At 43.0% G+C, this 26,450-nt stretch overlaps 3 protein-coding genes across 3 annotated transcripts in view; all 3 read right to left on the minus strand.

Annotated features, from left to right (window-relative positions):
* Positions 1 to 245, minus strand: part of LOC120052920 (zinc finger protein with KRAB and SCAN domains 1-like) — a 47,243-nt gene extending 46,998 nt beyond the window's left edge. The window contains exon 1 of the mRNA XM_039000155.1: positions 207 to 245. Within this exon, the coding sequence (XP_038856083.1) occupies positions 207 to 216 (10 nt within the window). The 5' untranslated portion in view covers positions 217 to 245. The remainder of the gene's footprint in view (positions 1 to 206) is intronic.
* Positions 246 to 2,037: 1,792 nt separating this feature from the next.
* LOC120052972 lies at positions 2,038 to 23,962 on the minus strand. The gene is made up of 7 exons (XM_039000220.1): positions 23,511 to 23,962; positions 17,876 to 18,006; positions 17,510 to 17,677; positions 8,545 to 8,706; positions 7,859 to 7,970; positions 7,617 to 7,729; positions 2,038 to 3,368 (listed from the first exon to the last, which is right to left on the minus strand). The coding sequence occupies exons 1-7, from the start codon at positions 23,785 to 23,787 to the stop codon at positions 3,006 to 3,008; spliced, it is 1,326 nt and encodes a 441-aa protein (XP_038856148.1). The 5' UTR covers positions 23,788 to 23,962; the 3' UTR covers positions 2,038 to 3,005.
* Positions 16,239 to 17,501, minus strand: LOC120052983 (zinc finger protein 235-like). Its single transcript, XM_039000236.1, has one exon. The coding sequence runs from the start codon at positions 17,498 to 17,500 to the stop codon at positions 16,385 to 16,387; it is 1,116 nt and encodes a 371-aa protein (XP_038856164.1). The 5' UTR covers position 17,501; the 3' UTR covers positions 16,239 to 16,384.
* Positions 23,963 to 26,450: the final 2,488 nt, after the last annotated feature.

A 26,450-nucleotide genomic window follows, 5' to 3' on the forward strand; every position in this document is an offset into this window, starting at 1 on the left:
TTTGTGATATATATGGCCAATATACCACGGCTAAGGGCTATATCCTGGCACTCCCGTTGTATATTGGCCATATATCACACCTCTTCGGGCCTTATTGCTTAAATAACCTTTATCGTCTATTTGAATGGGCTAACTAAGACCCAATTCTGGGTAACACATCTGAACATGCGTGCAGAGGAAGGGGGCGACAGGCATTGCAAATATACCTCTTGCCATTCCTCTGTATCGGTCGAGGATCTTGACACTACTGGGACTGGCGAGGACGCGCTCTCGAATTGTCCTCTCTGCGCGCTCCCGTGCCACCTTCAGTTCAAGTAGCTGTAGTTTCCTCCGCAATGCTCTGTTATCATTCTGGCTTTGAGTTATTTCCAAACGAAACACTGCATATTCGTCGTCTACGAGTTTACAGATCTCTGCAACGGCTGCATTCGCTAGCACCTCCATAATGGAGGCTATTTGAGTGTGAAAAACCACACCGTCACAGTTTGCCATTGTTAACGTCAGCAACTAGCAAACTAGCGTTACGAAGATAACATATGAACAAAGTCCTGTCTCCAACGCGAATTACACACTACCTGTGGTAAGTTTGATGCTGTGCAGTTACATTTGTCATATTTTGAGTTCAGCGTGTTAATAAACGTCGAAATAAAAACGCTAACGGGGAAATTGTTCTTGGTCACTGTTCACTTCCGTTTACACTTGAAATGAAATTCTTATTGGTTGGTGTCATGGCTCAAAGGGTGTGGTTAAATGAAAAGGGTGCGCGCACCGTTTTTTGAAACACGGTACTGCTTTATATACTGAACAAAAATATAAACGCAACATGAAACAATTTACATTTTTTTACTGATACAATTCATATAAGGATATCAGTCAATTTAAATTAATTAATTAGGCCCTAATCTATGGATTTCACATGACTCGGAATACAGATCTGTTGGTCATACTAAAAAAAGGTAGGGGCGTGGATCAGAAAACCAGTCGGTATCTGGTGTGACTACCATTTGCCTACTGCAGCACGACATCTCCTTTGCATAGAGTTGATCAGAATGTTGATTGGGGCCTATGGAATGTTGTCCCACTCTTCAATGGCTGTGCGAAGTTGCTGGATATTGGCGGGAACTGGAACACGCTGTCATACATGTCGATCCAGAGCATGCTCAATGGGTGACATGTCTGGTGAATACGCAGGCGATGGAAGAACTAGGACATTTTCAGCTCCCAGGAATTGTGTACAGATCCTACGGTATCTCTGTGCATTCAAATCACAATAAAATGCAATTGTGTTCCTTGTCCATAGGTATGCCTGCCCATACCATAACCCCAACTGCCACCATGGGGCGCTCTGTTCACAACGTTGACATCAGCAAACTGCTGCCCACACAACTCCCTTAACTGGAGGCATATGTGGCATTGTGTTCTGTGACAAAACTGCACATTTTAGAGTGGCATTTTAAATGGTCTGTGGAGACAATAAAATGGCACTCTAAAATGTGCAGTTTTGTCACACAACACAATGCCACAGATGCCCCAAATTGAGGGAGCGTGCAATTGGCATGCTGACTGTAGGAATGTCTGCCAGGGAATTGAATGTTAATTTCTCTACCATAAGCCGCCTCCAATGTCGTTTTAGAGAATTTGGCTGTACATCCAACCGGCAACTCATGTATGGCCACTCATCACATATGTGATGATCGTGCTGTTTAATCAGCTTCTTGATATGCCACACTGGACAGGTGGGTGGATTATCTTGGCTAAGTAGACATGCTCACTAACAGGGATGTAAACAAATTTGTGCAAAACATTTAAAAGAAATAAGCTTTTTGTGCGTATTGAACATTTATGGGATATTTTTCAACTCATGAAACATGGGACTAACACTTTACATGTTGCGTTTATATTTTTGTTCAGTGCAAATGGATATTCCCATTAAACTGATTGAGATTAATTAAATTATTGTCATGGAGATGCTGTTTGGACGTTTGGTATAACGTGACCAATTATCATACATGGTTGACAGTGAAGGCCTATTTTGAAATGATATAGCCTATTCCTAACTTGGTTTTTAAGGGGATTTAAAAATATAAACAATAGATTGAATTTACGACCACAATCTGGAATGCCAAATTCAGAGGGTTTTTACACAAAATCTCCTATGATCAGTATCTTTCAAGCTGAGAGCATAATTGTTTAGAAAGAACAGTGTGTTAGCAAGAATAGAGTAGAACATATTAGAATGACTTTATTCCATCTACATCACCTCAATAAAGTAAATATTCAACTGTCCTTGTTCTAGCCTAGGTTTACTGTCTCTCTAAAAAGTAATTTACACAATCCTGTTTCAAATGACAAGTTAATGTGGGGCATGTGGTTAATTACCTTATTACCCTAAGAAACTTCACATGATAACTATAATATGTCAGCTAATGAATAGTGCCCAGACATCCCCTGCGTACATCTCAAGGCACACTGCTATCATTTCTCACCATTGTGGACGCTACTATGTCTGGTAAGGTTAGTCAGGAAGGAGAAGCTCTTGTAACATAGTTGGCACGAGAAGGGCCTCTCCTAGGTGTGAACGGTTGGGTGCTCTTTCAAATAGTTTGCTCTAGTGAAGCAGCTTGTCTCCGTCCTAATGCTCGGCCTCACACGTTGTGATCCAGTGATTACGTGAGGAGGTAGAAGCAGGAGCCACCACCCTCAGGTGTAGTATTTGAGCTCCCTCCTTGACCTCTAGCCATTGTTTGGGTGTTGTTGAGATTGTGTGATGTGTTATAGGCTAGGTACATCTTGTGGTGGACACCCATCCTGACCCTGTCTGTATTGGTGGGGTAACTTTGAGGTAGCTGAGGAAGGCTAGACCCAGGTCCAGGCTTTCTATGAACCCAGTCATCAGGCATTAGACGAGACCCTGAAGGAGAAGACAGACTACCTGAAAGACTACCACCAGGGGGGTTTCCCACCACACTCTGAAGGCTGAAGCCCAGGGTGACCTGCTCTGTTCATCATGGATACTGTGGTGTTTGTATTATAGCAACAAGAGGGTCTATCTCTATCAGCCCCAGGCCCTGCTTCATCCCTGCACTGAGACTGTGAAGAGAAGGGTCTGGGCTGCAGACTGGATCCCTGATTGGAGTTTCTGTCTCTCTGATGACCACCAGGACTGAGGTTGTTAAGTCCACCTGTGCACTGGTTGTGTTCTGTGTGATGGTGGAGTCTCTGTCCCTCGTGGTTCGGTCCTGGTTCTGACTCGGGAAGGAAGAGTGACGGCTCCTGATCTGGGGCAAGGGTTTGTGATCAGCCACCTCAGAGGTCCAGTCTCTCCCGTCAGCAACACCGGATATCAGCAGGTTCTCATGGACTGCACACTGTAAACACACATTGAACAGAAAAGCATAAAGGTTTATATAAGAAACTCAGCTGTACAAACAGAAACATGACATTATAAAATGTTAACCACAGTCAAGCCCATTGCTAACTCTGTGATTCAAGTACCTAACAATATGGAGCCATTGTAGTTTATTATAAAAAATGTCCTTATGTGTTGATTCATGAATGAAGTATAATGTTTAGGTTTGCATGAGATAAGGGAAACTCAGTCCCTCAGATTTTATTTTTTATTTATTTTATTTTATTTATTATCAGCACAGAAACAATTTTGTATTTAATTTCAACAAAATGGTCATACTCTAACATAAGGGACTTGAAGTGCGGTACTTTATTTCACAAAATGATATGTGACAAGAAGTATACATTTTCTCACTACGGTTAACACTATCTTTTGTAAATCTGGTACACTCACTTTGATAAAATGAATGTTAGAATACACTGGAAAAGTTCAAAATTAAATTACACACAGCATCACTACTGCATGTCAAGTAAACATGAACTTCTTAGGGATATCCCCCCTTTTTTAAATTTTCGCCTAAAATGACATACCAAATCTAACTGCCTGTAGCTCAGGCCCTGAAGAAACAAGGATATGCATATTCTGCATATTCTTGGTACCATTTGAAAGGAAACACTTTGAAGTTTGTGGAAATGTGAATTGAATGTAGGAGAATATAACATAATAGATCTGGTAGAAGAAAATACAAATTTAAAAAAAACGTTTTTTTTCTAACACCATCTTTGAAATGCTATCACTCTAGTTGTAATTCCGATGGTGTCCACAAGATGGCGGCAGTGTATGTGCAAACGGATAACTTGAAGTATGAGTTAACTACATGACATTTAGTGTGAAGTCACCCAGGTACATTTGGGCAAATCGTAAAGGAGACATTTGCATTCATATTAAATTTTTATGCAAGAATATCATCAAATCTGTATACTTGGACTTTGATTTAGCTTTTCCAACATTTGCAAAACAACCAGTTTTCATAACTTCATAACTCTGAATATTCTTATAATTTTTGTCCGAAAGGAAAAGGCATGCTGTCGCAAAAGGTTAGCACCTACATTTTGCGACATACAGGGTTTCCGCATACTCCTGTAAAGCCCAGCTCATTGGCTATCTAGCTAGCTTTGTTTGACCCCAATTGGTGCTTATTTGACAAAGATACAGTCAATCAAATGAAGACCGTCCGCGTCATTGGCGTGCCATGAAGGCGTCGCCCTCTGACCAAATTTGGTGTCCTATAGGATATACTATACCCCTAATGATATAGTGAAGTCTGGTTACGTTCTAGGTTCTCTGAGGAATACATACGAACGTGATTTGACCGGTTGAAACAACATTTAGGGTTAGATTTTCACAGATTCCTTTCTTTGCAAATTGAACAAGTGGAAATACAAAATCGATCGTGCATGCTATATGGACCTTTTTAGGATATGAAAAAGGATTTTATCTAACAAAACGACACTTCATGTTATCTCTGGGATCCTTTGGATGATAAATCAGAGCAAGATTTCAGAATGTAAGTACACATTTTGCCTTCAGAGGTGAATTTATCAAACCTATCGCGGTGAAAAAAGTGTTTTGTTAGGAGCTCTCAAACAATAGCAAGGCATTTTCGCAGTAATAGCTACTGTAAATTGGACAGTGCAGTTATATGAACAAAGAATTTAGTTGTTTCTAAATCATCCCCACTACATTTGAGTCCTATGCTGTAGTTACAGAATGACTTAATTGTTAAACCCATCATGGTGGACATAAATATGATGTTGTGGGTAAATATGAGTCAGCTATGATAAGTCAAGTCATCATCAGACAAACCTGACTAAACTATTTTGAAGTGTACATGTAACCAAGTTAAGAACGTACCGTAAGCTCACTCCACAGCTACCTTGAAATGTTGCAGATGAAGCCATTCAAGAGGTACCTGTTGTATGGTGAAGTAGTTTTGCATGTTGTCAAGGAGGGCAGTCATGAGTGTTGCAGAGGATCACTGGTTCAAGCCCAGTATGGGGCAGTCAAACAGTGGAGGAAGCTAAGCTGTTAGCAGCATACTGACTCCCTTGACATAGAGTAGTTGTTTGTTAGTGTGGGTATGTGTAGGTATATTTAGTAAGTGTATATTGGTTATAAAGCGCTGTTGTGTGTATGCAGAATAGGGTGAAAGATGTGATGTACAGTGTACAAAACATTATGACCACCTTCAGAATATTGAGTTGCACCCCCTTTTGCCCTCAGGACAGCCTCAATTCATCGGGACATGGACTCTACAAGGCATCAGAAGTGTCCCACAGGGATGTTGGCCCATGTTGACTCCAATGCTTCCAAACAGTTGTCAGGTTGGCTGGAAGGCACCTACTACTAGTGATGCTACGTTTGATACCAGAGCTCCGAGGCATGCGTTGAAATCTCTAAGCAGTTTACTTCAAAGCAGTGTGCCGGTGCTTGTATAATTTTATCAGAAGCACGTGTTCAATGTCGTCCGAAACTTTGTTTTGTCGATTAGCCACCTGATTGGTTTGGTATTGGCTTCTGTAGAAGACAAAAAGGCTATCCTATGCTACGGCGTGTGTGACGTCATCTATAATAATTTGGCTGTTCTAATTTCTTTTGATCAGCGGGTGCCACTAGTGTACACTGTGTTGATCAAAGCCTCAAGTAATGAACATAATTGGCTGGAAATACTCAGTGCTTCAAAAACCTGTTTCCCCATCACTATCTACTACCATACCCCGTTCAAACACACTTATATATTTTGTCTTGCACATTCTCCCTCTGAATGGCACACATACACAATCCATGTCCAAAGAATTTCAAGGCTTAAAAATTATTTAATCTGTCTCTTCTCCATCTGTACAGATTGAAGTGGATTTAACAGGTAAAATCAATAAGGGATCATATCTTATGGTCAGTCTATGTCATGGAAAGAGATGTTCCTAATGTTTTGTACACTGTCTATTAAGGGAGTCTCAATGAAAGTCAGACTGAAAAGTCCCATTCTGCATTAAACATAAACAAGTTTTAAATACACCATATGAAAATCACACGTCTCAGCTAAAACTCTGCATGAGCTTGAGAAACTGCATTCACTTTCTCATTAAAAGTGTATTGGGTGGGGCGGATAGTTGAATGGATGTAATGAAAATAATACAGCCTACACAATACAAACACAATATGTAACAGATGTTTTATGTCTGAATGCAATATTCAACAATGAAATCTGTTACTGTCGTTATTCCAAATGCATCTGTGGGTCTTTTCTGCTGACAATGAAAATTAATTTGTCTTTATTGCACGGTTTGATCTAAACATCAGAAGCTATCCAGTGGAATGGTTTTTCTGCTGGTGTATCCTGAGATAGCTCCTTTCTGAGAACCTCTTCCTGCAGTGCGTTTTGGTAAGTGGCCTCTCTCCCGTGTGGACCTTCGGGTGCATCTTCAGCTGGTTCTGACGGGTGAACCTCTTCTCACACTGGGGGCAGCTGAAGGGTTTCTCCCCTGTGTGGACCCTCTGGTGCCTCTTTAGGTCACCAGCCTGGGCAAAGCGCATGTGACACTGGGTACAGCTGAAGGGTTTCAGCCCTGTGTGGACCATCTGGTGCCTCTTCAGGCTGGATGAGTGGGAGAAACTGGCCCGGCACAGATGGCAGCTGAATGGTTTCTCCCCAGTGTGCATTCTCTGGTGGACCTCCACCTGTTTGGGGAAACTGAAGGCTTTCCCACAGAACGAACACGGGAAGTGTTTCTCTTTGCAACCAGATCTGCTGATAGCGTTACTACTACTGTCATTTGTCAATGGGCTTGTGTAGACATTTAGTGCACAAGCATTGTCTGAGGTCTGGTTTAACAGGAGGAGAGTGTGAGAAGGATGAAGGTCAGGGAGTGTCTGTGTTGTCGCAGGGTCCATGTTCCAGTTGATAGATCCTATAGAAGGCAGGCTGAAGGCAGCACCTGTTAGGGGGTTAACCTGGCACACCAGCAGTCTCTCTGAATCACAACTATAGGAGCAGGAAGGAGCATCGCTAGCCGAGTCTGTCTGTTCTCTCCAGCTGAATACAGACACCTCCCTGCAGACCAAATCTAAACTTCGCCCTGGTCTCAGCCAGTCTGTTGTCACGGAGACTAAATTCAGATGTTGTTTTGTGTTCCACTGTCTGTTTCTGGTTGTGGTTAACAGTGTTGTTCGCAAGCCCAGAGTTGAGGATGCTGTTCCATCCACTGACCTCCACTATGTTGTCTCTGGCCCGCTCAGTGATGTTGTCCCCTGGGATCTTGGCTGCACCAGTCTTGGAATCCAAGATGGCCGCCCAGTGTCCATTGTTAGCCTCCAGCCAACCTGCGGGAAGAGGTTACACGTCAGAGAAATCTACATATGGAGTTTAATGGAAAAAATAATAGCCAGGCGTATCACTATTCCCATTGAAGATCTATTACTGTATGTAGGCTATATGTATGTATCCCTTACCTTGCTCCCCCATCTTTAGTCCACTCAGCAGATCAATGCTCTTCGGTCCGTCCTCTATTGTCTCCTCTTTGACTAACAGCAGATCAGGCTTCCCATTCTCCATGTCTACTGACTGTAAGAAATACAGTGAGAGGATGTTGAATCAAGACATCTGATATGAGCACCCACCTATGGAGCATCTTGTGATTGGACAATGAGGGACTGCTATGAGTATTATGCAAACGTGTTAGTCGATTTGATTACTTGACACACTTTATTGGTTTGATCATTCAAAAGGCATGGTCCGACACTTAAAACAAAATGAATCAATACCTGGGCCTGTATCCACATAGTAAGAGTGCTGATCTAGGATCAGGTCCCCACCAGCCTACAGTCTTTAAAAGGCAAAACTGATCAGCACTCCTACTAAGATACTTTGTGGATATAGGCTCTGACAATTTTTAAAAATTTTAACCTTTATTTAACTAGACATGTCAGTTAAGAACAAATTCTTATTTACAATGACGGTCTACCCCGGCCAAACCCGGACGATGCTGGGCCAATTGTGCGCCGCCTTATGGGACTCCCAATCACAGCCGGATGTGATGCAGCCTGGATTCAAACCCGGAACTGCAGTGAAGCCTCTTGTACTGAGATGCAGTCTTGGACCATCGCACCACTCGGGAGACCTAATACCATGGGCTCACCTCAGTGAGACTGTGTGTGTTCCTGTGCTGCTCAGCTGGTTCCTCTGTGGGTTCAGGAGGAGGTGTAGTCTGGTTGTCCTCCATGACCATGGTCCTCTCAGGGTTCCCCAGACCCTCCTCACACCCCTCCTCCTTCACCAGCAGCACCTCTGGACCCTCCTCCTAGAAGAGACAAGTGATACAGATTACACAGACATACACTCCCTCAGGTACATACACACAGATAAACACATTTTCAACATGATGTGTTTACCCATCCCTACTACATGACTCCTGTACTGTAGTTACAGAATGACTTCATTGTTAAACACATCATGGTGGACATAAATATGTTGTGGGTAAATATGAGTCAGCTATGACAAGTCAAGTCATCATCCGACAAACCTGACTAAACTATTTTGACGTGTACAGTAGGTGTGTGGGTATATTTAGGTAGTGTATATTAGTTATAAAGCACTGTTGGGTGTATGTAGAACAGGGTGAGATCAGATGTAATGTATACTAAAGAGAGTCTTAATGAAAGTCTTAGAATGAAACGTCCAATTGTTTTATTAAACAAATACACCATATGAAAAAAATATATATCGTCATGAACCGCATTAATTCTCTCATTAAGTGTTTTGGGAAAATAATTAAGTAGTTGAACGGAAATAATGAAGTAGGCATTTGTGAACATGATATGTGACTTGCTTTATCATAATCAGTCCTATGACCCCAAAACACATTTGGAGTGTTATACAGTGCTGGAAAAGGGAGAATGTTAGCTTTCTAATGAGACCATCATGACCAACTCTACTCCAAATTGCAAGAAAATGACATGCCATTACATGCAGAGAATCACCAAGTCATGTTGAGAAAAACACAGTCAAAGTTTGCTGTTACTTTTAAAAGACATTTATTAAAATAATAACTATTTACTTAATACAAACAATACATGAAATCCATTGACATGAGTGCCCATGTTCTTTTTCTCTTATGCTCACACACACCATTTAAATTACATCTTGCTCCAACTATACAGATATAATGTCTGTCTACATTGTCGTCGCGCACACACGTGCACGTATATGGATACACGTGCACACAATTGTATACAAAAGTATGTGGACACCCCTTCAAATGAATGGATTTGGCTATTTCAGCCACACCCGTTACTGACAGGTGTATAAAAGAGCACACAGCCATGCAATCTCCATAGACAAACATTGGCAGTAGAATGGCCTAACTGAAGAGCTCAGTGACTTTCAATACGGCACAGTCATAGGATGTCACACTTCCAACAAGTCAGTTCGTCAAATTTCTGCCCTGCTAGAGCTGCCCGGGTCAACTGTAAATGCTGTTATTGTGAAGTGGAAACGTCTAGGAGCAACAGCGGCTCACCCGCAAAGCGGTAGGCCACACAAGCTCAAAGAACGAGAAGCTCAAATCGTCTGTCCTTAGTTGCAGAACTCACTACTGAGTTCCAAATTGCCTCTGGAAAAAACATCAGCACAAGAACTGTTCGTTGGGAGCTTCATGAAATGGGTTTCCATGGCCGAGCAGCCGCACACAAACCTAAGATCACCATGCGCAACACCAAACGTCGTCTGGAGTGGTGTAAAGCGCGGCGCCATTGGACTCTGGAGCAGTGGAAACACTTCACCATCTGGCAGTCCGACGGACGAATCTGGGTTTGGCGGACGCCAGGAGAATGCTACCTGCCCCAATACATAGTGCCAACTGTACAGTTTGGTGGAGGAGGAATAATGGTCTGGGGCTGTATTTCATGGTTCGGGCTAGGCCCCTTAGTTCCAGTGAAGGGAAATCTTAACGCTGCAGCATACAATGACATTCTAGATGATTCTGTGCTTCCAACTTTGTGGCAAAAGTTCGGGGAAGAACCTTTCCTGTTTCAGCATGACAATGCCCCCGTGCACAAAGTGAGGTTCATACAAAAATGTTTTTTTGAGATTGGTGTGGAAGAACTTGACTGGCTTGCACAGAGCCCTGACCTCAACCCCATCAAAACACCTTTGGGATGAATTAAAACGCCAACTGCGAGCCAGGCCTAATAGTTTAACATCGGTGCCTGACCTCACTAATGCTTGTGGCTGAATGGAAGCAAGTCCCCACAGCAATGTTCCAACATCTAGTGCAGTGGTCACCAACCTTTGAGTCAAGATCACTTTCGCAGTCATAAAGCAAGCTGAGATCTACTGCTCAGATTTTTTTTTACATTAACCTCACACAAACAGTTTTGTAGGAATGAGGTTTGGGCAGTAGGCCTAATACATTATCACAGCATATTGGCTATATGATTGGCCTCCCAATATTATAGACCATATTATATTTCAAAATAGATCAGTTGGTTTAGCACTTGTGAGGCACTGTGGAGCATGAATTGAAATAATTAGTTTTTTTATTTTACTGGACTGATGGTACCTGCATCTGATGGTCAACAAGGTCAAATCACGACGTCAGGGATCTTCAGGTCTAAAAGTCGGGAGCTCTAGAAAGATGCCCGAGTTTCCTACTTGGAATTCCGAGTTGAATGACTGTTCAACGATTTTTCCCAACCGCCTCTCACGGTCCCTGCTCTCTCCTTCCTTTCCTCCGGTGAGACTGATGACCAGAGAGAGGGGACACCGTCTTCCACCTGATGGCAAAACTGGAGTTGCACCGCATCTGCCTCATGCACAAATTCATGTTGTTCCTATGACCAGAGAAAGTTAAATATTCCTTAATACTAAAATCGACACGAGCTGCTAATAATAATAAAATGCAGGGCTATCGATACTTGGCTACACATTCATTGCAGCTGCAGCCCGAGCGGAAGTACGGAGAAGCACATTTTGTAATAGTGTTGAATAAAAACAGTGCCAGTGCTGAATATAAACTTAAACTCACAAAAACAGCAGCTCTTTGCTGTATTCGTTGACAGTCTCTCTGTGGTCATGGTTTTAAAAGTCATTCAATCTTACGCAGACTAGGAGCCTATTACACTTGGCTGTGGCCAGGGTCATGGAACCTCTGTAGCCACGGTGATTTGAGCTATCCGATTGAGCAGCACAGTAGGTGCACCCGATTTAGTAACAGATTTGCCGGTCAGCCGGGTAGGCGGAGTTTGTCTCGTGGGAACACTTTGTTACCCGGTGCGCTTTGCGCTTTGTTACCCGGTGCGCTTTTGAATCAAGTGCACCTACCGGCAACAGCTCAACACGATTTTTTAAAAAGGAGTGCAAGCCTTTATCGTTCGTTGGCTTTTCAACAGAAATATATGCTGATCGACTAGGAATGCCTTGAAGATCGACCGGTTGGCGACCACTGATGTCGTGGAAAGCCTTCCCAGAAAAGTGGATGTTGTTATAGCAGCAAAAGGGGGGGACCAACTCCATATTAATGCCCATGGTTTTGGAATGAGATGGTCGACAAGCAGGTGTCCACATACTTTTGTTCATGTAGTATACAAGCAACAGAATGAGCTAAAATTGGTCAAAGTAAGCTCTGGTCTCTAAGCAACTAAAATGAAAAATGAAAATCTGACAATATACACGTGTCACCAGAGAGTAAGATCTGACAGTCTCTTTGGATCCGGTTCATGTGGGCTTTGGTTAGAGTCTTTGCCGCTGGCTTGAGCTGACAAACGTTTGGTACAAACATAAGTATCAAGATTTAGGAAAACACTCACCATGAACACGCATTAACGTTTTTGTACTAGCAACACACACAGGACTTGGTCTCAAATGTCATCTGTCCTGGGAGCGGCATCACATGGACATCGGCGAAGTTGTTGACATAGTGGACGATTCACTGAGTGTCCTCGTAGGACAGCACCTGTTTTCTGGCGAGACGACCACCACACCTCTTCTTCCTTGGAGCCTCAGCATGTTCCTTGGAGCCTCACCATGTTCCTTGTAGAACGTTATCACTGCAGTCAGCTTTTTGTAGAAATTCTGAAATCAGAAAATAAAGTATTTTTAAACATACCTTTATGTGCTGAAAGGCACAATGTATTCTCCGCTGTTTTATTTCTATTCATGATATAGCCTACCACAATTTTTTTCTTAAATACCTCATGGAACTTAATATTGTTGCAGCCCCAATAAGAACAGAAAACATTAAGTTGTATTACTCTAATGAAAACTTACGTGTTGGAACTTGAAGGTTTCTCTGCAGATTTGCTGGCTATCAAAGAAATATGTCCTCTGGTGTTTCCTTTTGGTTAGTTCCTGTTCGAGGTGACCGTTTCCTTGCAGAGGTTCACAGAACCAGAGATCTCGCCAATGAGCACTAGATGTTTTTCATATGAAAAATAAGACAATATATAATTCTTTAACATTCAGTCATCGTCGTCATCTATTCTAGCCAATACATTTTAAAGTAATATAAACACGTTCAATAAAACACACAAACTACGCAACCTGCACAGCTTGAAATGCATGCGTGAATCACACACACACTTTACTAGTAGTGTAAATGGGTCAGGTTTGATATAAAGAAATGTCCTAACTTTATAGATGGCCATTTCATGCATTTATGTAACCTGTCTTTAGGACAAATATCAACACCACACACAGGTCCCATAAGTTACTGAAAATGTTTTATGGGTTACACATTCTCTCTCTCGCCCACACCACACACAGGTCCCATAAATTACTATCTAGACATCCCCCACTTCAGCTCTCCCTTCCAAGCCACACATTCACTCACACAGTTGGATTTTATACACCAACAGTTAGCTAGTCAGTCTACGTGTGCCTCGTCACACCCAGACACTGACAGATAGACAGACACAGAAAACACGCACACATTACACACTCACAATCATATAAACTTGACTAATAGTTGAATGGCAAGCACTTACCATTGTTGGGTTAGCCAATTCATCTGGTCACGTCTCTTGACCATCTCCTCGGGGGTAAAAATAAAACATCACGGCTTCCCTTTATTGAACTCGCAAGCCTTTTCAAACTCTTGCCCAGCACCATATTTCCCCTCAACCGACTGAAGCACCGTAATTGACGGATCCACCATTAATCAGTTGCCTCCTCAAGGTGCTCGACCTCGACTTCAGTGAGCTTGTCAGAGTCGCTTATGACGTTGCTCTGTGGCGCAGGGTCAAAAAGTAGTCGGCAATAAATTAATGCCACGGATCGTCTGAACCAGCTCCCAGCACATCGTTACTATTTTAATCTATCGATTTCTCTCTCCCGGGAATCCATCAACGCAGTAGAAAGCTACGCTGGCTAGCTAAGGTGTAGGCAGTAGTGACAGTGTAACTATGTATGATGGGTTTTGAAGTGCAAGAGAGTGTAGCCTGAGGTACACTTTATTTTCCCGAGGATGATACAATACAGTAGCTTTGATTGGGAAAACAGGAAAATCATTCGATTGAATAGCCTATTGTAGTTGATTCAAAATATATAGCTAACTACCTTGTAATTCATTCATGATTTCGGAATAGAGGGGTTTGATAGTGCAGATAAGCTAGTGCCGCGAAAGCCTGGTGTGTTACAAGCTAGCATCCACCAAACGGGTGGGAAAGTGCTACATTTCATCCTACATTTAGAAGATTAAAACTATATATATACTGAATTTGGCAATAATACATACAGATAATGAAAGCAAAGACATTGTTTTGTTAAAACCAGATGAAACCCCCAAATAGCAATAAAATCGACATTGACAAAAACACAATTTATATGCAAATTAGTCATTGCGACTACCGACTGATTATGATAGAGCGCGCCACATATAGCCTACACCAGGGATGGGTAACTGACAGCACCCCTTTTGTCTGTGAATTAACCCCGTAGAGAAAAAAATTATCTTCAACCCATGGCAAAATGTGTAGAACTGCAGGAAATTAACTCTAAACTAAAAAAACGTATCTTTGCTGTCAAGAAGAGGGCTGCTAAAATGCTTTACTTGCTAAATGTAGTTTAGGGCCCCAAAAAGGCTAGAGCCAGCTCTGACTGAGTTCTGATATTTTGGGGCCCCCACCCCCATCAAAGTTGTCCATCCCTGGCCTGCACAGTACAAACACAATATATAACAAACTTTTTAGGCACAAACACGCCTTATATATATATATATATATACAGTATATCACAAAAGTGAGTACACCCCTCACATTTTTGTAAATATTTGAGTATATCTTTTCATGTGACAACACTGAAGAAATGACACTTTGCTACAATGTAAAAGTAGTGAGTGTACAGCTTGTATAACAGTGTAAATTTGCTATCCCCTCAAAATAACTCAACACACAGCCATTAATGTCTAAACCGCTGGCAACAAAAGTGAGTACACCCCTAAGTGAAAATGTCCAAATTGGGCCCAAAGTGTCAATATTTTGTGTGGCCACCATCATTTTCCAGCACTGCCTTAACCCTCTTGGGCATGGAGTTCACCAGAGCTTCACAGGTTGCCACTGGAGTCCTCTTCCACTCCTCCATGACAACATCACGGCGCTGGTGGATGTTAGAGACCTTGCACTCCTCCACCTTCCGTTTGAGGATGCCCCACAGATGCTCAATAGGGTTTAGGTCTGGAGACATGCTTGGCCAGTCCATCACCTTTACCCTCAGCTTCTTTAGCAAGGCAGTGGTCGTCTTGGAGGTGTGTTTGGGGTCGTTATCATGTTGGAATACTGCCCTGCGGCCCAGTCTCCGAAGGGAGGGGATCATGCTCTGTTTCAGTATGTCACAGTACATGTTGGCATTCATGGTTCCCTCAATGAACTGTAGCTCCCCAGTGCCGGCAGCACTCATGCAGCCCCAGACCATGACACTCCCACCACCATGCTTGACTGTAGGCAAGACACACTTGTCTTTGTATTCCTCACCTGGTTGCCGCCACACACGCTTTACACCATCTGAACCAAATAAGTTCATCTTGGTCTCATCAGACCACAGGACATGGTTCCAGTAATCCATGTCCTTAGTCTGCTTGTCTTCAGCAGGCTTTCTTGTGCATCATCTTTAGAAGAGGCTTCCTTCTGGGACGACAGCCATGCAGACCAATTTGATGCAGTGTACGGCGTATGGTCTAAGCACTGACAGGCTGACCCCCCACCTCTTCAACCTCTGCAGCAATGCTGGCAGCACTCATATGTCTATTTCCCAAAGACAATCTCTGGATATGACGCTGAGCACGTGCACTCAACTTCTTTGGTCGACCATGGCGAGGCCTGTTCTGAGTGGAACCTGTCCAGTTAAACCGCTGTATGGTCTTGGCCACCGTGCTGCAGCTCAGTTTCAGGGTCTTGGCAATCTTCTTATAGCCCAGGCCATCTTTATGTAGAGCAACAATTATTTTTTTCAGATCTTCAGAGAGTTCTTTGCCATGAGGTGCCATGTTGAACTTCCAGTGACCAGTCAGTATGAGAGAGTGTGAGAGCGATGACACCAAATTTAACACACCTGCTCCCCATTCACACCTGAGACCTTGTAACACTAACGAGTTACATGACACCGGGGAGGGAAAATGGCTAATTGGGCCCAATTTGGACATTTTCACTTAGGGGTGTACTCACTTCTGTTGCCAGCGGTTTAGACATTAATGGCTGTGTGTTGAGTTATTTTGAGGAGACAGCAAATTTACACTGTTATACAAGCTGTACACTCACTACTTTACATTGTAGCAAAGTGTCATTTCTTCAGTGTTGTCACATGAAAAGATATACTCAAATATTTACAAAAATGTGAGGGGTGTACTCATGTCTGGATGCAGTATTCTACCCATAAATATTCAACACTGAAATCTGTTAGTCTCATTATTCCAAATGCATCTGTGAGTCTTTTTCTGGTGACAACAATGACAATGAATCTTTATATTTAATACATCTAAACATCTGAAGCTATTGAGTGGAATGTTTTTTCTGCTGGTGTATCCTGAGGTAGCTCCTCTCTGAGAATCTCTTCCCGCAGTGCGTACAGGCAAATGGCCTCTCTCCCGTGTGTACCTTCATGTGCATCTTCAGCTGGTGCTGGCGGGTGAATCTCTTCTCACACTGGGGGCAACTGTAGGGTTTCTCACCCGTGTGGACCCTATGGTGCCTCTTCAGGTCACCAGCTTGGGCGAAGAGCATGTGACACTGGGTACAGCTGAAGGGTTTCACCCCTGTGTGAACACTCTGGTGCCTCTTCAGAGTGCCAGCCTGGGCAAAGTGCATGTGACACTGGGTACAGCTGAAGGGTTTCACCCCTGTGTGGATCCTTTGGTGGACCTCCACATTCTGGAGGCAGCTGAAGCCTTTGTTACAGAACATGCAGAGGAACCGTTTCTCTTTACCATTGCCTGATGTGGCTCCCCCTCCCTGAGTCTGGGCTCTAGCCCTGTCGTTTGAGTTCAATACCTGATCGAAAAGGACACGGCTGTGTAAATCGGAAGGCCCCATCAATGTGGACACTGGGTCACAATCCCTGAACGTGTGTAAAGGGGAGTGGGTCGTGACATTTAGATTTGTCTCTAAGCTTTCCCTGTAATCTAAGACATCTCTGCTCTGTGAGTTTCCGTCTCCTAGGTGACTATTTGCATTCCATGTGGGAGGAACGTCGCCCTCCACTTTCACAGTCACTTCATCTATGACCAGACTCTCCCCTTTCTTATCTAGGCACCCTTCAGAGTATACACTACCACTACTGTACTGGTTCCAGTCCCCTCTAGACAGATCAGTTTGTGTCTCGAAACCCAAGGATATGTAGCCAGGGTCCATCTCTGTAGCGTAAGAACAAGATGAATCATCACCGCCAGTGTCTAAAGCGTTACCATCACCATCCCCACGGGAATTAACCGTTCTCTGGCTCTGGTGAAATACTGGTAAGTACTCTGAGCCGGGAGCAGGAAGACAGCCCAGTCTCCCCGGCCCCAGTCTCTTTGGGTCTGATCTGTGGTCAGATCCTGTTTGTAAGAGACTGTGTGTTACAGTTAAAGTCTTGGTGTTTGTCTCTGACTTGAGGATGGTGTTCGGCATTCCACTGACCTCCGTGATGCTGTGATGGGTCCTTGGCTGTGCTTGGGCGGTGGTGGGGTCCTCTCTGGCTACAGAGGGCGTGTCAGCCGTTCCAGTCTGGATGTCTCTGCTGTGCCGTGGGTCCTCCTCTCCTTCAGACCTCTCTAGCTTGACAGCAGGACCTTCAGCCTCTGCAGACTGACACAAGAAGAGAGGAGGTTATTACCGGTACATTAGTTGAATTGGATAACAATGTGAAGTCTCACAAAGCTCACCTATGGCAGATAAATGAGGATATACTGTACATGTAAGCAAGTGAGGGGAGCGTTCTGAAATAAACGGGCCACATTTGATTTACAAGGTAACATATTTTTTATGCAACACTATTACACTAACCTCTATCATGATAACGTGCTGGGTTGAGGTTCCACTCCCCTCATCAACAGTGATTGGTTGGTCATCTCTCCATTCATTGTGTCCCGCTGGCTTCACAAAGGTCCTGTAGCCTCCAGTGAGATGTCCTTCACCTGACAGAGTGATTGGGGGAAAAGTGGTGGTTAGGTTAGCTACTGTCAATGCTCAACATCAGTGCTTGACGAGCTGAGAACTGGCACATCAAATTTTCTACTGCTTGAACTCCTGTTCCTCTTATAGAATATTAGCTCAAAAGTGTTGTGAAAATCCTGTACACACACACACACATACATACATACACACACATATATATATATATATATATATATATATATATATATAAAAACAGTACCTGCACCCAAAATGAGTACTGGACCTATTTAAGTCAAGCACTGTCAACGGTATATTGTACACTATTGACACTGTCTACAATTAGCAAGGATGTAAGGTAACACTTCTCATAACTTCTTGATATACTATTTATTGATTTCTGTATTATGTTCCATGTATCATATTGTTTTCATTTAGTAAATAACAGAAAATGCAGTAAATCAAGAATCTGGTTAGAATATGATATTGTTTCTTTGTGCAAGAGAGTTAGTCTGCGTAACAGTTGTTTTAGCTAACATTACACTCCTTGTCACATCTATGGAGCACAAGGAGTGGAATTAAGTAGCTGAACAGAGACAGCAACCAGGCTTCAAGATAGCTAGCTAGCTAAGTAAATAATCTAATCAGGGGAGTTACTGCATACGCATACTGCTCCGTGGTTGCCATGGCGCTGTGAGGTATACTCAAAGTCGATATTCACGTAATAAGGAATTCCCCTCGACCATGCCCACAAATCTGAGAAAACAAGCATTCTTTCCCATTCATCTTTACTGTAAAAGAGACAACTTCGTAGTCGATTTTTTGTTATACAGAAATAACAAAACATGCCGAAAAGCTGCTGTATTGTTCAATGCACATGTAAACAGGTCAAAAATCCTGACCTACGGATCGCCACGTAGGAAAATAGAGCCTGCGAAAAGAGCCCTGTGGCTTCAGGCTATTCGGCGTGGGAAATGTGGAGACCCGGTGTTCAAGTAGGTTACACGTAGTAGCTATGTGTGTGGAAAACATTATCACATGTAAGGCATTTAACTTGTTTAGTATAGTCCATTTGTAACTTCACTCACTACTTGTAGCTGTATAGTACTGTTAGGATTTGTGTTTATTGCACTATAACCCAATACTACATCACGTGATTGAATATTAGCAACTGTTGGTCTGGGCGTCTGGGTGTCTGTGTGTTGGAAGTAAGTTAGCTTCAGATAAGTGTGCTGGGAAGCTGTGGTTAGCCTTGAGCGAGAACAGTGTGCTTTCTATGCAGGTGCAAGTGGCTCAAACAATTTTACAGAGCTATCTGACCTCAGTCTCTGGGGTGTGGGAGCGTAATCTACACAGCAACAGCGCCGGACACCAAGTAGCGCCAAGAGGCTGGGACCAGTCTGAGCGCCGGCGATAGGCTGAGCAAAGTTTAAACCACGCTCAGCCTCTACTGTGATAGGCCAACAGACGGGTTGGAACTACGTCTATCACCGTATAAGAACAGCTGTTTACTTACATCCTGCCAGTTCCCTGTTCTACCCTGCGAGGTGTTACAGTGAACCCGTATATACGAAAATTGCATTTACCATTTATCGCTTGAGTTTAATAAAAATACTTAAAGTATATTCAGTGACTCTGAATCACATTTTGTCCTGAAACCAGATTGAATTGACGCAAATCCCTTATAGTACATTGTTTTGTGTTGTTGGTCTTGGCTAGCTTAATGTTCCGGTCGGTAACTAGCTAGCACTCACTCCACTCACGTGGCTGCAAGCGCCGCCATGAAAAGGGGCATGAGGGAATCCCTACAACATTACGTAGTGAGAACCCTCTGAAGCAGGCAATGCTAAAAATGATTTTTTTTAAATGCACTTTTCTTTAATGTAGTTTTGTAATTTACTAAAACAGCAGACAAGAAAATTGTGTTTGAAAAAGGTCAGATTTTTGCTGTGAGTCAATGGGGTAACCTACAAGTGCCTTAAGCAAGCATTCACATCCCTTGACTTTTTTCACATTGTTACAACCTGTATTTAAAATTGATAAAATTTAGTTTTTTTGGTCACTAGCCTACACACAGTGTCCCATAATGTTAACTTGGAATTATGTTTTTTAATTCAAATTAAAAGCTGAAATGTCTTGAGTTTTGAGTATTCAACCCCTTTTATGGCAAGCCTAAATAAGTTCAGGAGTAAATATTTGCTTAACAAGTCACAATGAGTTGCAAGGACTCACTTTGTGTGCCATAATAGTATTTAACATGATATTTGAATGACTACCTCATCTTTGTACCCATAAAATTATCTGTAAGGTCCCTCAGTCGAACAGTGAATTTCAAACACAGATTCAACCACAAAGACCAGGGGTTTTCCATTGCCTCGCTAAGAGCACCTATTGGTAGATAAGTAAAACATTTAAAAAGCAGACATTGAATATCTCTCTTGCTCAGTTGTGCACCGGGGCCTCCCACTCCTCTTTCTATTCTGGTTACAGCCAGTTTGCGCTATTCTGTGAAGGGAGTAGTACACAGCGTTTTACAAGATCTTCAGTTTCTTGGCAATTTCTCACATGGAATAGCCTTAATTTCTCAGAACAAGAATAGACTGACAAGTTTCAGAATAAAATTATTTGTTTCTGGACATTTTGAGCCTGTAATCGAACCCACAAATGCTGATGCTCCAGATACTCAACTAGTCTAAAGAAGGCCAGTTGTATTGCTTCTTTAAATCAGAACAACAGTTGTCAGCTGTGCTAACATAATAGCTAAAGGGTTTTCTAATGATCAATTAGTCTTTTGAAATGATAAACTTCGATTAGCTAACACAACGTGCTATTGGAACACAGGAGTGATGGTTGCTGATAATGGGCCTCTGTACGCCTATGTAGATATTCCATTTAAAAAATCTGCCGTTTCCAGCTACAATAGTCATTTACAACATTACCAATGTCTACACTGTATTTTTGATCAATTTGATGTTATTTTAATGGACAAAAAATTTGCTTTTCTTTCAAAAACAAAAAACAAGGACATTTCTAAGTGACCCCAAACTTTTGAACTGCAGTGTACCTAGAAAGACCCAGAGCTGTAATCGCGACCAAAGGTGACTCAGAGGTGTGAATACTTATGTAAATTAGAAATGTCTATTTCATTATCAATAAATTAGCAAAACATTTCAAAGAACATGTTTTCACTTTATCATTACTGGGTATTGTGTGTAGATGGTTGAGAGTAATTAAAATCAATGTTGAATCCAGCCTGTAACACAACAAATTGTGGAATAAGTCAAAGGGTTTGAATACTTTTTGAAGGCACTGTAGGTAACCATTCCAACTGAGACCATCCTAGGCAGAGATCTCTCTAAATATAGTATTGTTTAAGTGTTTTTTTTTATTGCATTTCTTATCAACTTTTGGTTTTGATAATGTGTTGATAAATGACCTGAAATATCTGGTGGTAACTCACAGAATTGCAGAACTGATTATGGCAAGTCAGTTTATATTTGGCAAGTCAGTTTATATTTGTCTTGGCTTGCTAGCTCGTTGATATGATTTGAATGATGCAGCAACACCAGATCAACAGCATCGCTTTTTGGCCCCCTGCCCCAATTCCTAGCCGTGTGAGGGGATGCAGAGGCTCCCTTTTGTAGAGGGTGTCGTGGTCTTACTGGCGCTTTTACAGTCACCGAACCATCACCCAGGTGGGTGCTACATTTCAGTGGTGGATGATCCAGCCTACCTACTAAGGAGGAGCTGTGACAATTGAAGACGAGGTGCCAGATGAAGAGCTCCGTGGCCTGTCTGTCAATGTCTACCTCGCTGCCCAGCCTGGCTGTACTACCTACAGTACAGTAAATTCAGAAAGTATTCAGACCCCTTGACTTTTTCCACATTTTGTTACTTTACAGACATTCTAGAATAGTTTTTTTCCTCATCAATCTACACACAATACCCCATAATGACAAAGCAAAAATAGGTTTAGGGAAATTTTAGCAAATATATTAAAAATAACTGAAATATTACAACATAAGTATTCAGACCCTTTACTCAGTACTTTGAAGCACCTTTGGCAGTGATTAGAGCCTTGAGTCTTCTTGGGTATGACACTACAACCTTGGCACACCTGTATTTGGGGAGTTTCTCCCATTCTTCTCCGCAGATCCTCAAGATCTGTCAGGTTGGATGGGGAGCATCCCTGCACAGCTATTTTCAGGTCTCTCCAGAGTTGTTGAATCGGGTTTAAGTCCGGGCTCTGGCTGGGCCACTCAAGGACATTCAGACTTGTCCCGAAGCAACTCCTGCGTTGTCTTGGCTGAGTGTTTAGGGTTGTTGTCCTGTTGGAAGGTGAACCTTCGCCCCCAGTCTGAGGTCCTGAACGCTTTGGAGCAGGTTTTCATCAAGGATCTCTCTGTACTTTACTCCGTTTATCTTTCCCTCGATCCTGACGAGTCTCCCAGTCCCTGCCGCTGAAAAACATCCCCACTGCATGATGCTGCCACCACCATGCTTCACCGTAGGGAGGGTGCCAGGTTTCCTCCAGAAGTGACGCTTGGCATTCAGGCCAAAGAGTTCAATCTTGGTTTCATCAGACCAGAGAATCTTGTTTCTCATGATCTGAGAGACTTTAGGTGCCTTTTAGAAAACACCAAGCGGGCTGTCATGTGCCTTTTACTGAGTGGCTTCCATTTGGCCACTCTACCATAAAGGCCTGATTGGTGGAGTGCTACAGAAATGGTTGTCCTTCTGGGAGGTTCTCCCATTTCCACAGAGGAACTGTGGAGCTTTGTCAGAGTGACTATTGGGTTCTTGTTCACCTCCCTGACCAAGGCCTTTCTCCCCCGATTGCTCAGTTTGGCCGGGTGGTGAGCTCTAGGAAGAGTCTTGGTGGTTCCAAACTTCTTCCATTTAAGAATGATGGAGGCCACTGTGTTCCTGGGACCTTCAACGCTGCATAATTCTTTTGGGCACCCTTCCTCAGATCTGTGTCTTGACACAATCCTGTCTTGGGGCTCTACGGACAATTCCTTCGACCTCATGGCTTGGTTTTTGCTCTGACATGCACTGTCAAATGTGGTACCTTATATACAAGTGTGTGCCTTTCCAAATCCATTGAATTTACCACAGGTAAACTCCAATCAAATTGTAGAAACATCTCAAGGATGACCATTGGAAACAGGGAACACCTGAGCTCAATGTCGAGTCTCATAGCAAAGGGTCTGAATACTTATGTAAATAAGGTATCTGTTTCATTTTTACACATTAGCAAAAAATATGAAAAAACTGTTTTCACTAATCAAAGCTGTGGAAGACCATCGCCCAAGAACTGCCAGATCCCTACATTTGTTTTGTTCAATTGTTTTTTGTTTTTAAAGCGACTGTGCGATTCTACTTGTAATTAAAAGCGCTATATACAGACCTAATTCTGGGGGTAACACATCTGAACATATGTGCATTGGTGAAAGGGTTGACAGGCACTGACGTTACGCTATGAACGGCTTAAGGCCGTGCATCCTCGTCCTTCGTCTAAATGTACCTCTTGCCATTCCTTTGTATCGGTCGAGGATCTTGACACTACTGGGGCGACTGGCGAGGACGCGCTCTCGCGCTGTCCTTTCTGCGCGCTCCCGTACCACCTTCGATTCCAGTAGTTTTCTCCGCAATGCCCTGTTTTCTTTCTGGCTTTGAGTTATTTCCAAACGAAACACTGCATAGTCGTCGTCTACGAGTTTACAGATCTCTGCCACGGCTGCATTCGCTAGAACCTCCATGATGGAGGCTATTTGAGTGCGAAAAATCATACAGTTAGCCATTGTTGGCTAACTTTAGCAGCTAGCTAGTTAGCTATCAAACAAATCCTGTCTCCAACTCGAACTAAACACAACATGGGATGATGATGTGCAGTTAAATTAATCATATTTTGAGTTCCAGGACGTTAAAACGTCTAAATAAAAACGCTAACGTGGAAGTTGTTCTTCGTCATGATTCTCTTCCGTTTACTTCTTGTCCGTTTCCTTCAGACTACACGCTGTACTGCGTATTATTGCCATTCTCTGGCTGGAGTGTGAAACACACAGTTAAATATCTAATAGCCTCACACCCATTGGTGCAGGCCCGGTGGACTAGATAATCCAATATATACAAAAGTATGTGGACACGCCTTCAAATGAGTGGATTCTGCTATTTCAGCCACACCCATTGCTGACAGGTGTATAAAATCGAGCACACTGCCATGCAATCTCCATAGACAAACATTGGCAGTAGAATGCCCTTACTGAAGAGCTCAGTAACTTTCAATGTGGCACCATCCTGGGATTCTACCTTTCCAACAAGTCAGTTCATCAAATTTCTGCCCTACTAGAGCTGCCCAAGTCAACTGTAAGTGCTTTTATTGTGAAGTGGAAACATCTAGGAGCGACAGCGGCTCAGCCGCGAAGTAGTAGGCCACACAAGCTCACAGAACGGGACCGCCGAGTGCTGAAGCGCGTAGCTGGAGTGCTGAAGCGCGTAGCTGGAGTGATGAATCACGCTTCACCATCTTGCAGTCTGATGGACAAATCTGGGTTTGGTGGATGCCAGGAGAACGCTACCTGCCCCAATGCGTAGTGCCAATTGTAAAGTTTGGTGGAAGAGGAATAATGGTCTGGGGCTGTTTTTCAAGATTCAGGCTAGGTCCCTTAGTTCCGGTGAAGGGAAATCTTAACGCTACAGCATAGAATGACATTCAAAATGATTCAGAGCTTCCAACTTTGTTGCAACAGTTTCAGCATGACAATGCCCCCTGTGCATAAAGCGAGGTCCATACAGAAATGGTTTGTCGAGATCGGTGTGGAAGAACTTGACTGGCTTGCACTGAGCCCTGACCTCAACCCCATCGAACACCTTTGGGATGATTTGGAACGCCGACTGCAAGCCAGGCATAATCGCCCAACATCAGTGCCCAACCTGACTAATGCTCTTGTGGCTGAATGGAAGCAAGTCCCTGCAACAATGTGCCAACATCTAGTGGAAAGTCTTCCCAGAAGAGAAGAGGCTGTTATAGGGGGGACCAAAACTAATATTATGTCCATGATTTTGGAATGAGATGTTCGACGAGCAGGCGTCCACATACTTTTAGTCATGTAGTGTAGTTACAAGCAAAAATGTGGTTACACCCAATTCAGCCAGCTCACGGAAAAATATCCTGCTACCCTTAGAATAGCACTTGCAATATAACAGGACATGCATTACAGTCTCTACCTCCCCACATTCCTTATAGTTCCCATCTGGGTGTTTCCCCACTAACAATAACTCACTTCCCAATCCATAATGATCCAATCTCAGCCTTGTCAACAGCACCTCATCCCTCCTTTCACTCCCCAGATACTTACTGAACTTCCTCCTGGGTCTACCCCTCTGCTATGATGCTCCTACATTCCATCCCCTCTAACGAGACCACCATATCTACCTCCTCCCTCTTCAGAGCTACCTTATCCACTGTCTCATTTCCCCCCACCCCAACATGAGCTGAGACCCACAGAAAACCTACCTAGTTAGAATTATTTATTTTTTTTGCCATCGCGGGCCAGAATCATATTACAGGATTATACATCATGTGTATGACTGTGTTGACAGATATCTACTGTAAATCACGTCCAGATATGCTACATATTTTACTTTCTTTTTAATGCACAAAAATCAACCACATCCATGTTTTCCTTTTGGTAGGTGTTTTCATTATTAAGTATGGAATGAACTACACAGAGGGAAAAGTACACTGTGCATTCAGCACCACGGACAGAACTCTTGTTAATGGGTATGCACAAAACACAAGAAAGAGAGAGGTCAACATTACATTTAAACTACTCAATCAGTGTGAGGAGTGAAGCCTCTGATGGGCATTGACTAGAGCAGTGAAGTCAGGTATAGTTTCTGACGTCGCTATGTGCAGGATTGCTGAGAAATGAGAGTCAGTAAGAGATTATCTGTTCCTTGACTTGTTATATTTCATAACTGAAAATGTCTGTTCACATACATAGGTTGACCCAAACAGTACAAACATCTTCTGAGCATGACTCCCAATCTTTGGAAAGTTTTGTTCATCGAGAGATCCATAGAACCTCGTCAGTGACATTGTTTTGAATAGTTCTCCAATCACTGCATCAGACTGAAGATCGATAAGCTCAAGTGGCAGGTCAGTGAGAGCGTTATCCACATTGAAGGTGAAAGGAGAGGAAACCAACAGCATGTCATTTTCCAACACTTTGAAATCCTCAAAACAAGAAAACTCACCGTTCAAAGCACGCAGTAGCGATGTATACTTCCCCCACTGGTCATCTGATAGGGAACAGACTATTAGTGTCGGAAGGTGTGTGAGATTGTTAGCTTCTACTTGTTGGGTCAGGAGGAGTCATTTTCCCTTAAAGGCTTTGACAAGGCTGTACATCTGTTGTGCAAAAAGGCCCTTCCCTTGTAGTCTGGAATTCAGTTAATTCAT

The sequence above is a fragment of the Salvelinus namaycush genome, chromosome 8 (genome assembly GCF_016432855.1).
Source record: "Salvelinus namaycush isolate Seneca chromosome 8, SaNama_1.0, whole genome shotgun sequence".
Taxonomy (NCBI): Eukaryota; Metazoa; Chordata; class Actinopteri; order Salmoniformes; family Salmonidae; genus Salvelinus; species Salvelinus namaycush.

What these genes read in the sequence shown, in the direction of transcription:
- LOC120052983 (XM_039000236.1), bottom strand. Translation starts at nt 17,500, where the DNA reads ATGCCGAACACCATCCTCAAGTCAGAGACAAACACCAAGACTTTAACT.
- LOC120052972 (XM_039000220.1), bottom strand. Translation starts at nt 23,787, where the DNA reads ATGGCTAACTGTATGATTTTTCGCACTCAAATAGCCTCCATCATGGAG. An exon ending in ATACAAAGGAATGGCAAGAG is followed by an intron (nt 18,007 to 23,510) that starts GTACATTTAGAC and finishes TCACTCTGTCAG; the next exon opens with GTGAAGGACATCTCACTGGA. An exon ending in AGCACGTTATCATGATAGAG is followed by an intron (nt 17,678 to 17,875) that starts GTTAGTGTAATA and finishes TTCTTGTGTCAG; the next exon opens with TCTGCAGAGGCTGAAGGTCC.